General features: G+C 39.2%; 1 protein-coding gene and 1 pseudogene across 2 annotated transcripts in view; both read right to left on the bottom strand.

Moving 5' to 3' along the window:
- LOC145789065 (ABC transporter C family member 12-like) overlaps positions 1-7,049 on the bottom strand; it is a 106,312-nt pseudogene extending 99,263 nt beyond the window's left edge. Inside the window, exons 1-2 of the transcript XR_014337047.1 lie at positions 6,494-7,049; positions 4,155-4,318 (exon numbers count right to left, since the gene is read on the bottom strand). The product of XR_014337047.1 is annotated as an ABC transporter C family member 12-like (transcript). The remainder of the gene's footprint in view (positions 1-4,154; positions 4,319-6,493) is intronic.
- Positions 7,050-11,703: 4,654 nt separating this feature from the next.
- Positions 11,704-12,681, bottom strand: LOC145819014 (uncharacterized). The gene has a single exon (XM_082912992.1). The coding sequence runs from the start codon at positions 12,679-12,681 to the stop codon at positions 11,704-11,706; it is 978 nt and encodes a 325-aa protein (XP_082769118.1).
- Between the last annotated feature and the right edge of the window lie 4,140 nt (positions 12,682-16,821).

The following is a 16,821-nucleotide window of genomic DNA, read 5'->3' as shown; positions in this document are numbered from 1 at the left end:
CGTGTGACAGTCAAGAGAAGGTCCGGGGAACACCGCAAACACCTAGGGAGGGATCAACGCGACTTGTGGAAACTTACGAAACTCGCATGGGAATCCTGGTTTGAAAACTAAGTCAAAAAATGTACTTCCCAAACACTTAAGTTTGAAAATAGGCCATCGGGGGCCCCAAAATCCTGTAACAGTCCCGAGAAGGCCCGTGGAACACCTCCAACACCTCGAGAGAAACCGATGTAAGTTGGGGAAACTTATGGAACTAGCGCGGGACTCAGGATTTGAAAACTAGGTCGGAAAAGGTTCTATTTTCACACTTTAGTTTGAGAATAGTCCTCGGCGGGCCGAAATCGTGTAACAGTCACGAGAAGGCCAGGGGAACGCCTCGAACATCTCAGGAGGGACCAATTTGAGTTGTGAAAACTTAACGAACAGGCACGAGACTCCCGATTTGAAAACTAGGTCGAAAAATACACTTTTTTAGCACTTAAGCTTGGAAGTAGGCCATCGGGGTGCCAAAATCATGTAACAGTCGCAAGAAGGGCCGGGAACACCTTAAACACCTCGGGAGTGACCAACGCGAGTTATGAAAACTTACGGAACTAGCACGGGACTCCCGGTTTGAAAACTAAGTTAGAAAGAGACACTTTTTCCACACTTAAGCTTCGAAATAGGAACACCGGCGTGGCCAAAACCGTGTAACAGTCACGAGAATGACCGGGAAATGCCCCAAACACCTCGGGAGGGTCCAAGCTAAGTTGCGGAGACTTACGGAACTAGCACGGGACTCTCGGTTTGAGAACTAAATCAAAAAATGCACTTTTTTCACACTTAAGCTCGAAAATAAGCCGTCGGGGGCCAAAATCGTGTAACAGTCACGAGAAGGCCCGGGGAACACGTGGGAGGGACCAATGTAAGTTGTGAAAACTTACAGCGGGGCTCCCGGATTGAAAACTAAGTCCGAAACGGTACTTTTCTCAAACCTAAGCACGAAATAGTCCATCGGGGGCCAAAATCGGGTGACAGTCAAAAGAGAAGGTCCGAGGAACACTGCTTTAAACACTTAGGGAGGGACCAACGCGAGTTGTGGAAACTTACGGAACTCGCATGAGACTCCTGGTTTGAAAACTAAGTAAGAAAATGCACTTCCTAAACACTTAAGTTTGGAAATAGGCCATCGGGGGCCCCCAAAATCCTGTAACAGTCCCGAGAAGGCCCGTGGAACACCTTTAACACCTCTAGAGAAACCAATGTAAGTTGTGGAAACTTACCGAACTAGCGCGGGACTTCCGGTTTGAAAACGAGATGGGAAAAGGTACTATTTTCACACTTAAGCTTGAGAATAGGCCTCGGTGGGCCAAAATCGTGTAACAGTCACGAGAAGGCCCAGGGAACACCTTGAATATCTCAAGAGGGACCAATTTGAGTTGTGAAAATTTAGCGAAGAGGCACGGGGCTCCCGATTTGAAAACTATATCGAAAAATACACTTTTCTAACACTTAAGCTTGGAAGTAGGCCATCAGGGGGCGAAAATCATGTAACAGTCGCAAGAAAGGTCGGGAACACCTCAAACTCTTCGGGAGTGACCAACGCGAGTAGTGAAAACTTACGGAACTAGCACGGAACTCCTGGTTTGAAAACTAAGTTGGAAAGAGACACTTTTTTCACACTTACGCTTGGAAATAGTACCACCCGGGGGGTCCAAAACCATGTAATCACAAGAAGGATCGGGAAATGCCCCAAACACCTCGGGAGGGTCCAAGGTAAGTTGCGGAGACTTACAGAACTAGCACGAGACTCTCGGTTTGAGAACTAAATCAAAAAATACACTTTTTTCACACTTAAGCTCGAAAATAAGCCGTCAAGGACCAAAATCGTGTAACAGTCACGAGAAGGCCCGGGGAACACGTTGAACACCCCGGGAGGGACCAATGTAAGTTGTGAAAACTTACAGAACTAGCACGGGGCTCCCGGTTTGAAAACTAAGTCCGAAACGGTACTTTTCTCAAACCTAAGCACGAAAATAGTCTATCGGGGGGCCAAAATCGGGTGACAGTCAAGAGAATGTCTAGGGAACACTGCTTTAAACCCCTAGGGAGGGACCAACGCGAGTTGTGGAAACTTACGGAACTCGCATGGGACTCCCGGTTTGAAAACTCAGTAAGAAAATGCATTTCCTAAACACTTAAGTTTGAAAATAGGCCATCGAGAAATCCTAAAATCCTGTAACAGTCCCGAGAAGGCCCGTGGAACACTCCAACACCTCGAGAGAAACCAATGTAAGTTGTGAAAACTTACCGAACTAGCGCGGGACTTCCAGTTTGAAAACGAGGTGGGAAAAGGTACTATTTTCACACTTAAGCTTGAGAATAGGCCTCGACGGGCCGAAATCGTGTAACAATCACGAGAAGGCCCGGGAAACACCTCGAACATCTCAGGAGGGACCAATTTGAGTCGTGAAAACTTAACGAAGAGGCACGGGACTCCCGATTTGAAAACTAGGCCATCAGGGTGGGAAAATTATGTAACAGTCACAAGAAGGGCCGGAAACACCTCAAACACCTCGGGAGTGACCAACGCGAGTTGTGAAACTTACGGAACTAGCACGGGACTCCCGGTTTGAAAACTAAGTTGGAAAGAGACACTTTTTCCACACTTAAGCTTGGAAATAGGACCACCGGGGGGGGCCAAAACCGTGTAACAGTCACGAGAAGGACCGGGAAATGCCCCAAACACCCCAGGAGGGACCAATATAAGTTGTGAAAACTTACGGAACTCGCACGGGACTCCGGGTTGGAAAACCAAGTCCAAAACGGCACTTTTCTCGCACCTTAGCTTGAAAATAGTCCATCGAGAGGCCAAAATCGTGTGACAGTCAAGAGAAGGTCCGGGGAACACCGCTTTAAACACCTAGGGAGGGACCAACGCGAGTTGTGAAAAGTTACGGAACTCGCATGGGACCCCCGGTTTGAAAACTAAGTCAAAAAATGCACTTCCTAAACACTTAAGTTTGAAAATAGGCCATCGGGGTCCCCCCAAAATCCTGTAACAGTACCGAGAAGGCCCATGGAACACCTCGGGAGAAACCAATGTAAGTTGTGGAAACTTACGGAACTAGCGCGGGACTTCCGGTTTGAAAACGAGGTGGAAAAAGGTACTATTTTCAAACTTAAGCTTGAGAATGGGTCTCGGCGTGCCAAAATCATGTAACAGTCACGAGAAGGCCCGGGGAACACCTCGAACATCTCAGGAGGGACTAATTTGAGTTGTGAAAACTTAACGAAGAGGCACGGGACTCCCGATTTGAAAACTAGGTCGGAAAATATACTTTTCTAATACTTAAACTTGGAAGTAGGCCATCAGGGGGCCAAAATCATGTAACAGTCGCAAGAAGGGCCGGGAACACCTCAAACACATTGGGAGTGACCAACGCGAGTTGTGAAAATTACGGAACAAGAACGGGACTCCTAGTTTGAAAACTTAGTTAGAAAGAGACACTTTTTCGACACTTAAGCTTGGAAATAGGACTACCGGGGGCGGGCCAAAACCGTGTAACAGTCACGAGAAGGACCGGAAAATGCCCCAAACACCTCGGAAGGGTCCAAGGATAATCAATATTGCTTACCAACAACAAAATATGTTTACTGGATTTTATAATTCAGAATGGGAAAAGTGGATAATCAAATTAAAGTCACACACGGCTCCATAAAAGACAACTTTGAGGGCAGAACTTAATTTATATGACACAAAATACAACAATTATTTCGTTGTGGTGATAAAAATACCTATACAAGAATAGTAAATATAAGTTGGAAGCTAGAAGCGCACAAGGAAATAGGAATCGCACCAGAATCGTTTGATTTGAGATACATATTGGTACCATAAGATTTGGTTTGATAAGCCAAGTAATATCTTCAACTTTATCCACATGCTTCTACTTGTAAAAGGAATATTTTGGAGACATTAATTATGAATGAATTTATTACCCAATAAGCATAAAATTTTGAATGGACAACTAAACATCAATAATATAAAAAATTTGACCTTTCATGAAAAGAACTAATTTCCAAGAAGTTTGAAAAAGGAAAGAAGATCAAATTACAGTAAGAACTACACAGCAGATTCAAATCCAGCAACCAGAAACAGAGTAGTTGAGAACTACCTGATGATCTCCACATGTTCAACTTCACCACAGTAAGCAAAGAACTCATAAACAACCTTCTCCGTCGCTCTAGGAGATAGGTTTGTTACTTCTGCAGTATAACCACCAGGGTACATTGTTTGAAGGTCCAAACAAGAAAAACTTGCCTAACTGAGTGAATCTATCTGAAGCAAAAAAAAATAAAAATAGAAAATAGAAAGTCAACAACTTATGCATAGAAAGGTATTATAATCATTTAAAATCATCTTTCACAATTCAAAAGATATTATTTCCTGACCAAAAAAGGTCATTATTTGGAAGAAACAAAAGAGATAAAAATATATCAGAAAGAGATAACAATCATCATCTTTGTGCAAGCCTTACACATCTCATGATCCTAAGGTTTCATATCCCCAAGTGGTCCCACTTTAACATTATCCCATTTCAAAGACATTCTGCAATGATCAATTCAAAATAACTGGACATAACTTACAACCATTAGATATATCATGTATCTCCCACCATTCAGCATAATAATTTTTTTCTCAATTATTTTATGTTTCCTTAGCAAAGGTAGAAAATTGGCTCACCAACTACATGACACCAATCTCCCATGTAGTGAACTGGGGTACAACGGCCATGCCCATTCTTGGTGCAATTTATTGATGCTTCTTATAGTTTTTTTTATTTTAGAAATTTGTGTCAGAGTATGTTTGTTACAGCATCTGGTTATAGTTTATGTGACAAAAAAAGCTATAAAAAAAATTGTTTATTGGGAAGTTGGGACATGGGTATTTTTAGCTTAATTTTTTTAATAATAACTTTCAACTCGTAAAAAGCTTCACAAAACATGCCCAACACTAAATACTGTTATATTTAGCTCCAATGTGGCACTCAATGCTGTTGCAAATTGCTGCCTAATGCAAAATTTTCATTATAAAAAGTTAACTTATACTTTAAGGGACCAATGGAAGTCAAACAATGCAGCTTCTACTAAAGTGCACCAAATGGAGTAACCCACGATTCATCTTTTCTAAAATGACTATTTTCTCCTTTGGACGAAAACAGAGCCTTTTTTAGATTTTCCCTAGGGATCTTTATACAACTTATAATAATGCCTTAATCAAGTTTGACAAATTGGGTTCCTCCATTAAATTTGTCACAACACAATTATTTTCCAGTAAAAAAATTCCAAATAAAAGCAAACTGAATTTCACAAGTACAAACACTATGATTCCCAAAAGTTATCAAACATGATTTATGAATGCGAATAAATATGAAAATATAATTCATGGTCTGCTGTGTTTGGATCTTGAATTCACGCAGAAATTTGTACAGGAAACAAGAAAAGCAATGGAAAAAGTTTTATATATATATATATATATTTCCCTCCACAAATTCATCATCCAAACAAAGTTCAGCCAAACATATTTGATTATCAGAAATAGAAAAGGGTATCTAAAATTGATGTTATATTCCAGAAGAAACATATCGATATTTATACATGAACAAGATTGTAACAATAAAAGAGAAAGTAACAAAAGTTGTGTACAGTCCTAAATATATTGGTGCATAAAGAAAGAAATCTGAAAATTCAATATCTGCAGTTTCGAAGAAACGATTTTGGAAGAAAAAGATTGAAATAGAAATATAAATAGAAACAGTTCTTGATAATGGATTCAGTTTGCAACAAACTGTGTCAATAAGTTTCAATCACCATAGATTTCTAACCCCTGAAAAGCTAATTGAAAACAAGAAAGTGAAAAGGCCCCAATTACAGAAAACAATAACAACCCAACATGCCTGCTTCTTGAATCACTTTAACACCGCAAAGGAGAGACAGAGAGAGAGAGAGAGAGACAGATGCCATATGTGTTGTCAAATATGGCAAGTGAAATAGCAGCTGCCAAGCTTGCCAAATCAGCAAAAATGAACAGCAATTTGGCACCAAATTCAGTTGAATACAAAAGAATTTAAACAGTAGGGAACCCATTTTTCAAAATCAAACCCAATTTTGAGATGAAAACAAATTTCAGAATGAAATTGAGACAAACCCAAATTCAGTTTCTCAAATTTTATTTTATTTTATTTTTTTTAATTCATTTATCACCAAATCTCAGTCAAATACGAAGACAGATATGAAGAAATTCAGATATGAACATTAAGATATGAATGAAATTGAGACAGATATGAAGAAATTGAGACAGATATTGATGAAATTGTGACAGTGACAGATATGAAGATATGAATGAAGATATGGATGAAATTGAGACAGATATGAAGGCAGATATGATATGAAAATCAGATGAACAAAAATCAATCACAAAAAATAATTAAGAAAATTTGGAAAAAAAAAATACCATGGAGGGGTTTCGATCACCGATCACCGATTACGATCACCGATTACGATCACCGATCTACATCAACAACCACGATCACCGATCCACATCAGCAACCACGATCACCGATCCACATCAACAACCAAAAGGGGGGTTTCGATCCACATCACACAGTGAGAGACTGAGAAGGAGACCGAGTGTGAGAGAGTGAGAGGGTCAGAGAGGGGTTTCGATGATGGAGGAGAATGGGGTGTGATTTCAGAAAATGGAGACAGAGTGGGAGAGTGAGTGAATGAGAGGGAGACAGACTTAGAGAGAGAGAGGTTTCGATCATAGAGGAGAGAAAGGAGAGACCGATCCACATCAACAACCATAGAGGAGAAGGGGGAGTGGTTTCAGATGAGGGAGACAGAGTTAGAGAGTGAGAGAGTGAGAGGGAGACAGACTGAGAGAGTGAGAGATGTTTCGATCATGGAGGAGAGAAGGGAGAAGGGTTTGAGGAGTGAGAGGTAGAGGGAGAGGATGAGGATAGATCATTCTACATGTATGGAGGCAGACGGTGATGCCTCAGTGTAATAAAGAGCCGTTGGGCTCTGTTTGGTTTGTTGGCTCTGTTTGGTTTGTTGGCGGTGGTGAATATAGCCGTTGTTGGCTAGTAACCAAACCCTACCCTCAAAATTCTAATAAAAATTCTAATAACTAAACTCTTTTAAAATTGTAATTCGAATAAAAAAAATTCAAAATTCTTTTCCAAATGTGCAACTAAACACCTAACTCAAAATTTAATTTAAAATTATTTTTAAAACTCATAACTAAATTCTTTTTAAAATTTTATTTAAAGAAAAATTTTAAAAAATATTTTTTTATTTTATGTTTTAAAATCTTGATTTTATTTTTAAAATTATTTAAATTTTTTTTTAATTTCAAAAAATTTTAGATGGCCATATAAAATTATTTTTCAATAAAATAAAAAAATAAAAAAAATATTTTGATTAAAAAGTTTTTTAATTGAGTTTTGAGTTTTGAGTTATGTGTTTAGTTATGAGTTTTAAAAATAATTTTTGAATTGAGTTTGGAGTTATGTGTTTGTTTATGATTTGAGTGTGCAGTTGTGTTTTGAATTTAAAAAACAGAAGTGATTGGTACCTCGAAATAGAGGCCCCCGAATCCCCCAAATTCAAAAACGACGTCGTTTCGTCGCTTTGATTTTTTTTTTTTTTTTGTTCAATTAGAAAAGAAGAAGAAGAAGAAAGAAAGAAAGAAGAAGAAGAAGAATAAGAAAGAGGCAGAGGCGGAGGCAACGGCGGCCGAGCGGAGGCAGAGGCGGACGAGCTGCGATGATCGGCTGGGTGATCTGCGACGAGCTACGACGGTCGGCTGGGCGATCGGCAGAATGGAGGGGCCTCTCTCTCTCTCCATTCCCTCTTCCCTTCCTCTTTCTCTTCTCATCTCTTCTCTCCCTCTCTCTCTCTCTGTTTCGCTCTCTCCTTTCCTCTCTCTTTCTCCCTCTCTCTCTCTTGCCTTTCTCTTCAGATGTAAACGAGAGAAAAAAAAAAACGGGGGATTCGGTGAATGATTTTTCGGGGAAAAAATCATTTTTCTTTAAAAAATTTACAAAAATAAAATAAAATATTTAAAATGAAAAATAAATTTTTCTTAAACGTTTTTAAATATTTAAAAGAAATAAATTCGAAAATTTTCAAAATACAACTCAAAATTCAAAAATTTAAAACTCAAAATACAACTTAAAACTCTTTTCAAAACTCAAAATTCTTTTCAAAATTCAAAAATTCAAAAATATTTTCAAAACTCATAATCAAATAAATTTTTATTCCTTTAAAACTGAACTCACAACTCCATACTTAAAATCACAATGCCTTGCACATTCTTTCTCTCTCCCTCTTTCTCTCTCTCTCATACAGAGATGGAATTAGGATTTTATTACTACAGGGGTTAAAAGATAAATAATATTTTTTTACTGTATAGACAAATACACATATATATACAATATGATATATAAATTATATATATACACATAAAAAAATTTAAATATCATATAAACAATCTCTAATAGAACGAATAAATTTTTTTCTAGAAAAATAACAGAGAATAAAAGATGAGAAAAGAATGAAGTATATATCTTTTATACTAAGATGCTATTTTATTTATAAAATAATACATACATATATATATATATATATATATTTAGAAGTACTACGGAAAATAAAATTTTCACAGAGACAGAAGGGTCATGACCCCTCATAATCTTCTTCCAGTTCTATCCCTGCACACATACACTCACCTCATTCTTTTAATAAAAAAAACAAAAAAAAAAAAAAATTATCTTTATATTTTTAATTTTATTAAAATATATTTAATATACAAATTCTATTTTTATAAAATTGATATTGTTCTAAAAATATATTTAAAATTTTAAAATGTAACTAATATTTCACATATTTAATAAAAATTTAAATTAATAATCTAAAATATATAAAAATTTATAGAATTAAAGTAATTTGTATGACTTAAGTTAATATAAATAATAAATTACTTTTCTAATTAATATATATATATATATATATTGGTAGGAGAAAACGTTTAGAATAACACAAATGCAAATAAAAATATATTAATTCAAACCACGCAAATAATAACTGAAACCAAATTATATAATAAAAAAAATAGTAGCATGTTTGATCCCACATACAAAGTAAGACTTGCACCCACACAAACTAAACTTACACTTCACATAGACTAGACTTGTATCCTTACACATATTAGACTTACACCCCACACCTTACACCCCACACCCTACATAGATTAAACTCACGTCCTATATAGATTAGATTTGCATCCCTACATAGATTCAACTTGCACCCCTCACAAATTAAACTTATACTTCACACTAACTAAACTTTCACCTCCACACAGATTCAACATACACGCCAACACAGACTAGACTTGCACTACTACACAGATTTGACTTGCACACCCTACGCATACTGAATATGCATCCCTACATAGACTAAAGTCTCATTTGGCAAGTGATGATTTTAGTCAAAAAGTCAAAAAGTCACTAAAAAAATCAAAAAATCAACTTATACCAAAAAGTCAAAGATTCCATTTTCCTCTCTACTTTATTGCACATCTTTTTGTAAAAAAATCAAAAACTCATCCCAAACATACTAGTTTTTTTTATATCATATTTTAGCCGAAAAGTCAAAAAATTACTAAAAAAGCCTGCTCCCAAACGAGGCTTAAACATGCGGCCCATACAGATTAGATTTGCACCTTTACACAAATTCAACTTGCACCCTACACAGACTAAGCTTGCACTCCCATATAGATTTGACTTGCACGCCAACACAAACTAGACTTGCACAACTACAAAGATTTGACTTGCACACCACATAAACTAAACTTGCACCCTCACATAGATTCGACTTGCATGCTAACACAGACTAGACTTGCACCACTACATAGGTTTAATTTGGACACCACATATACTAAACTTGCACCTACACATAATGGACTTGCACCCTACAAAGTACTTTAAATATATATATACACAATTGAGTTATTTATAAATGAAAACAAAAATATTTCTAATATTTTATATTATTTTTTAAAAATTAATTTTTAAATAAAAAATATTATTTTATCTACGAAGAAAAAACGTAGAGACTAATAAAAATATTAACTCAAATTATACAATTACTATAAAAATATTATTCAAACATACAAATATTATTTTCATTAAAAACAAAAATAGAATCATATGAAAATGAAAACGACATTTTTTTATCAAGCTACTTTTAATTTATTTATTTTTTAAATAAAAGACAATTTAAAAATTCAACCAAATAGTTTACGTTTCAAACTTAAAACTAGTTTTAAAAAAAATTAATCGCACAACATATTTCAATTTTATAAATAGTTATAAAAATAGTAAAAATTAGTCACAGGAAAAAAAAAATTCACATAATATTGTAGACATCCCATTTTGACCGGCCCTAAGACTTGGGCGCTTTCTTTTGATTACCCGATGATGACAATCAGAATGTGTTTCTCACAAAATTATTAGTAAGAGAGCTTGGAATTTGAGTTTTATTCCTAACCCTAAGCCTATATCGGCCAAGTGTTTAAGCCCTGTGGGACACCCGGAGTGAAATGGGACCAAACCGGAGCGAAACAAGACCAAACTGGAGCGAAAATCCACCCTAGCCGGTCAACCGGTAGCACCATTGCGGGCAAGACCAATGTGATCGCGGGTGCAACTTGCCTTACTACGGTCGCGACCTATTTACATTGGGCGAGTTTTTTTTATTGTGTGGGGAACTTTGTGATGTTATTTCTTACCTATTTTTGCACCAAATGCATGCTTACTCATCCTCCATTGACTAGTGCTTGAGCCAACGAGGATAATGCTCCATTTTAGTGCCCCATTAGCTCCATTACCTTCTCTAAATGATCCACTTTGTCTTCCACCATTGCTCCACTAGCATTGCCTATATAATGAGAGCTATAGTCTTGAGTTTGAGGAGATGAATTAGAAGAGAAGTGTAGAGAGAATACTAAATTTAAATTAGAATTTGAGAGAAAAAAAAAAGCCTTGAAAGCAAGAGAGTTGTCTTTCCAAATTAGTGAAGTTATAAAGGCTCTATACATCTCATATTTCCTTGCAAACACCACTCAAGAACCAAGTCCTACAGCTTTGACCAAAGTGAGAGTAGTCTTGCTAAGTTGAAGAAGATTAAACAGTGATCATACACTTGTCGAAAACATTATTCTAAGCTCAAATTCCAAGCTCTTGAATTGAGGATTGAGATCAAAACTCACAACATTGAGGGCGATCAAGATGAAGTGGACACTAAAGATAAGGCCCAAATTTTTAGTATTAAATAAAAATGCAGTTTTATTGAATTTATGCGTCTTAATAAATTCCATTTCTGAGCAGGTTTAAGCTGGGTAAATGGGCTATAATTGGTAAACAAACTAACGGCCCAATTACAACAATGAGGCCCATTTAATGTTTATTAGTTATTTTAAAATAGGCCCAAACATATGGTACATCAGCCCACTAGAGATAGGCCCATCAGTAAGCAACGCGGCCCAATACAAATAGGCCCATCAGTAAGCGGCCCATGCAGACTATGAAAGAAGTGGACACTAAAGATAAGGCCCAAATTTTATTACGCATAAAACAGTTACAGAATAATAATTTACAATTATTTTTTATTATCTACACATCCAGAACCAGAACGCACGGGCTGATTTTGTGAAGGCGCGGTGATGTGGCAGACATCAGCGACGGAATATATGTCTGACGTCGCTTGGGTTTCTAGTTCGGAAACCGCTTTCATACCGGCGAATAGAGCATCTTCTTGCCGCTGTAAGGCGTTGATGAGCCGGATTAAACTTTCGGCGTTGTTTTCGTCAATTATGTTGTAGAAAGCGTCGTTCTTGTGGTCCCTCAGGTCGATGTGGCCTGAATAATAATTATGTGGTCCCAAAGACCGGGCCCAACATGTTTTCCCAATTCTAGATGGGCCTTCAATTATAATGCTTTTGGGCCTATGCGGTCTTTGGGCTTCGTCTGTTATATTGTCTGCAACCCATTGCTGTATTGCTGCTGGAACGACCCATACTGTGTCTGTAAATGGATGAACATACGGCAATGGTGGATTAAATGAAATCCGGTCATAATTTGATGACAATTTGTCATAATTTAACCATAAACATTTTGGGTCGCCATTTCGTACCACTGCTAGTGCTTCGTCCTTAGTGCCGGCTGCAAGTGCATCCCGGTATATATTGTCTTTGTTATTCTGGTTAGCGCAGCGGCTCCTCTCACGGAATTCGCCCCATTCCGTGTAATCCCCGTGTTTGGAGATGTATTCCAGCACATTCTGATGGTTGTATGCTCCCTGTACATTTGGATGGAAATGGCGACTATTTCGATCGTGTGTAACGTCGAAGAACCGTTGATCCTGCGTCTGAAAACGGTATGGGAACTGGACAAGAGCATGGAGATGTGGTTGCCCATCCTCATGTAATTCATGTGCAACCCTCACATAATTTGGACCCCTGGTGGTGAACAGCGCTATAATTTTCTCTAACAATCTCTCTTTATGAATAGAACACTGGGCATACGTGAGGAAAATGTTCTTGTTTTGGATTCTAAAACGACGTCGCATTGATGCCATAACTCACTCTCGATGACGTCACTTACTCTCTCGGATGACGCAAGTCACTCTCTGAAAACTTTACTGGTGGAAGAGAGTTAAGGAGTGAGTTATATAGGTGCCCAGGAGCGTCCCACTAATATTACCTGGGACGCTCCCCCCGCGCCACGTGTCGTCCCTCGATTGGTGCTCCCTTTCGCATTTTGAGGCGTGTTGTCGGCTAGTGTCTCCGCTCCGCGCCCAGATCTGCGACCAGGATTAAAAATCGAAAAAGGCAAGGGCCGCTCCTAGATCCGCTCTTAGATCTGCGGCCAGGATTAAAAATCTAAAAAGGCAAGCGCAGGCGGGAGAAGTGAGGCCCAATTACAACAATGAGGCCCATTTAATCGAAAAAGGCAAACTTTACTGTTTGTTTACCAATTACAGCCCATTTACCCAGCTTAAACCTGCTCAGAAATGGAATTTATTAAGACGCATAAATTCAATAAAACTGCATTTTTATTTAATCATAAAAATTTACATAAATATTGTCCCATCGCCAATTTTTTACATAATATGAAAGCTCGTCGAGTACAATGGTCTGTGCGAGACAATAGTTTACAGGGCTAATAATCCCAAAGCTGGATAATTTGGTCCTCATCCTGCGTGCAATAAGCTGGGTAAATACAGTCTCCGACAGGCTTCTGCGACCAGGGGCTGTCAGCCACGTATACATTGTCGTTGTAAATGTCCGGATTCCCAATGCTTTCCGGAGGTTGTAGTTGAATAGGCATCGTATCTTGTAGACCCCCTCGTTGCCCGGTCTGGAGAGGTCTATTGCTTTGAACCACATCGGGTTCATCAAAGTGTCGTAAAAGACCCCTGACAGCGTCCTCTCTCTCCAATGTATGTGGTTCGATACATCCGTTGACGTGGAATAACGAACACCCGCATTGGAAGTGGAATATCTTCCTGCATTGGGCCTTCTTCTTTGCATTACGATGGCTCTTCTTGATTGGCTCTGGCGAACAGGGGCTCGTTGAGTGTGTAGAATTCTGCGTTTCAGATCGTCCACGCTTTGAGCCCGGCGTGTTCATGTTTTTCCAAATACTCTTTGTAGCTGGAGTCTTCTCCGGGGTTGCATAATATAATACTTGGAATCCCGCCCGTTATTTTCTTTAGGCGGGCATATTTACAATTTGAAAAAAAGTCCCGTTGCGCTCCAATAAACTCGCGCCAATGTTTCAAATATTGTGGGGCCACATCATCAATTATGTTGTAGAAAGCGTCGTTCTTGTGGTCCCTCAGGTCGATGTGGCCTGAATAATAATTATGTGGTCCCAAAGACCGGGCCCAACATGTTTTCCCAATTCTAGATGGGCCTTCAATTATAATGCTTTTGGGCCTATGCGGTCTTTGGGCTTCGTTTGTTATATTGTCTGCAACCCATTGCTGTATTGCTGCTAGAACGACCCATACTGTGTCTGTAAATGGATGAACATACGGCAATGGTGGATTAAATGAAATCCGGTCATAATTTGATGACAATTTGTCATAATTTAACCAGAAACATTTTGGGTCGCCATTTCGTACCACTGCTAGTGCTTCGTCCTTAGTGCCGGCTGCAAGTGCATCCCGGTATATATTGTCTTTGTTATTCTGGTTAGCGCAGCGGCTCCTCTCACGGAATTCGCCCCATTCCGTGTAATCCCCGTGTTTGGAGATGTATTCCAGCACATTCTGATGGTTGTATGCTCCCTGTACATTTGGATGGAAATGGCGACTATTTCGATCGTGTGTAACGTCGAAGAACCGTTGATCCTGCGTCTGAAAACGGTATGGGAACTGGACAAGAGCATGGAGATGTGGTTGCCCATCCTCATGTAATTCATGTGCAACCCTCACATAATTTGGACCCTCATATTGTAAAAAACGCAATTATTTGTTATTTTGTGTGGGAATGTCGCACAAAATCGATTGTAAGAGCGCATTTGAATTGTCGATTGAAATATTGTTATTAATAAAATAATTTATTACAAATATTTTATAATTGTCTCCGTTGTACATTTGTTTTCTGGGATGATGTGGATCCTTCCACAGCGGCTTTTACAGCTTCTCCTATTAATTTGGACACCTCGTCTGTAGTGAGTCTTGATGATTCTGAGTTATTGGATCCGGCCTCGCTTACTGATTTTGTTATTCTGGTTAGCGCAGCGGCTCCTCTCACGGAATTCACCCCATTTCGTGTAATCCCCGTGTTTGGAGATGTATTCCAGCACATTCTGATGGTTGTATGCTCCCTGTACATTTGGATGGAAATGGCGACTATTTCGATCGTGTGTAACGTCGAAGAACCGTTGATCCTGCGTCTGAAAACGGTATGGGAACTGGACAAGAGCATGGAGATGTGGTTGCCCATCCTCATGTAATTCATGTGCAACCCTCACATAATTTGGACCCCTGGTGGTGAACAGCGCTCTAATTTTCTCTAACAATCTCTCTTTAGGAATAGAACACTGGGCATACGTGAGGAAAATGTTCTTGTTTTGGATTCTAAAACGACGTCGCATTGATGCCATAACTCACTCTCGATGACGTCACTTACTCTCTCGGATGACGCAAGTCACTCTCTGAAAACTTTACTGGTGGAAGAGAGTTAGGGAGTGAGTTATCGCGCCGACTGAATGATTCAGGCCCATCCCGCATTGAACTTGCTGACAATCTCTCTTTAGGAATAGAACACTGGGCATACGTGAGGAAAATGTTCTTGTTTTGGATTCTAAAACGACGTCGCATTGATGCCATAACTCACTCTCGATGACGTCACTTACTCTCTCGGATGACGCAAGTCACTCTCTGAAAACTTTACTGGTGGAAGAGAGTTAGGGAGTGAGTTATCGCGCCGACTGAATGATTCAGGCCCATCCCGCATTGAACTTGCTGACATTCGTGCCGCCATTATTCTTTGGGCCGACGAACCGTATTGGCCCATCGGTGCTGACAATGTCTTTGTGGACCGAAAATGTGATTCGGAATTGCTGCGTGTTAGTCTTGCCTTCGTCACTTTGCGCTCCACGTGCCAAATATCCACGTGGCTGTTGTTGAATACCTTGGACAAAACAGTTATTAATGGCGGCCGATAAGTTATTTCCTCTGGGAACGATGATGTTTGGAAAGCCAATGTGGCTTTCATTTTGCAATATTTCACATCATCGTTGATGTTTGTTTGAAGCAATTTGTAGGACCCTGTCCATGGACATCCTTTTTTATCTGCGGCCGCATAGGCGTTTCCAAAATATGTTATGTCTACTGGGCATGTAACTGGAAACGTAAAGCGGGCCTGTAATTGATCATCCGCTCGTAGCCGTGTGTCTCGTATTTCGACTTCAACACGGCCGGTGGAATTAAACGGACACTGTGGCCTGTAGCTCAGCTTGCATTTGTCAATCATCATAGACTTAAACGTGAGTTTCTGCCACATTGTATCACCTATCTTTGGGTTGTAGATTGGTATATTGGATACCGGTACGTTGGATGTCGCGTCAATGATTTGGGTTTCCAGATCGCCCTCTTCATTTTCATGGAGATTATCTGTAAGATCGGGTTCTTGTATTTGTTCAGACATTATGATAGCGTAGCGATCTGTTAGAATTGTCAGACACACAATTCTCATATGGGCATCAATGGCTAATACATGTTCTTATATATCCAATTTCATAGAGTTGGGAGAATAATTACTGTAACACGACGTCTCTAAAACGACGTCGCATTGATGCCATAACTCACTCTCGATGACGTCACTTACTCTCTCGGATGACGCAAGTCACTCTCTGAAAACTTTACTGGTGGAAGAGAGTTAGGGAGTGAGTTATATAGGTGCCCAGGAGCGTCCCACTAATATTACCTGGGACGCTCCCCCCCGCGCCACGTGTCGTCCCCCGATTGGTGCTCCCTTTCGCATTTTGAGGCGTGTTGTCGGCTAGTGTCTCCGCTCCGCGCCCAGATCTGCGGCCAGGATTAAAAATCGAAAAAGGCAAGCGCAAGCGGGAAATTTAAATTAAAGGGACGCGCAAGTTGAAGTTGTAAACAGTTAACTTACGTATGGCCCACGAATTATTTTGTTTGTATCGTTTGTGGTTTGCTGTTCGTCTATGCCATACGTTATACAGTATCCGTTTTTAA

The sequence above is a fragment of the Camellia sinensis genome, chromosome 1, assembly GCF_055761805.1.
Source record: "Camellia sinensis isolate YWXY chromosome 1, ASM5576180v1, whole genome shotgun sequence".
NCBI lineage: Eukaryota > Viridiplantae > Streptophyta > Magnoliopsida > Ericales > Theaceae > Camellia > Camellia sinensis.
Note: the sequence above shows the minus strand (reverse complement) of the source record. Positions and strands in the feature narration are given on the sequence as shown.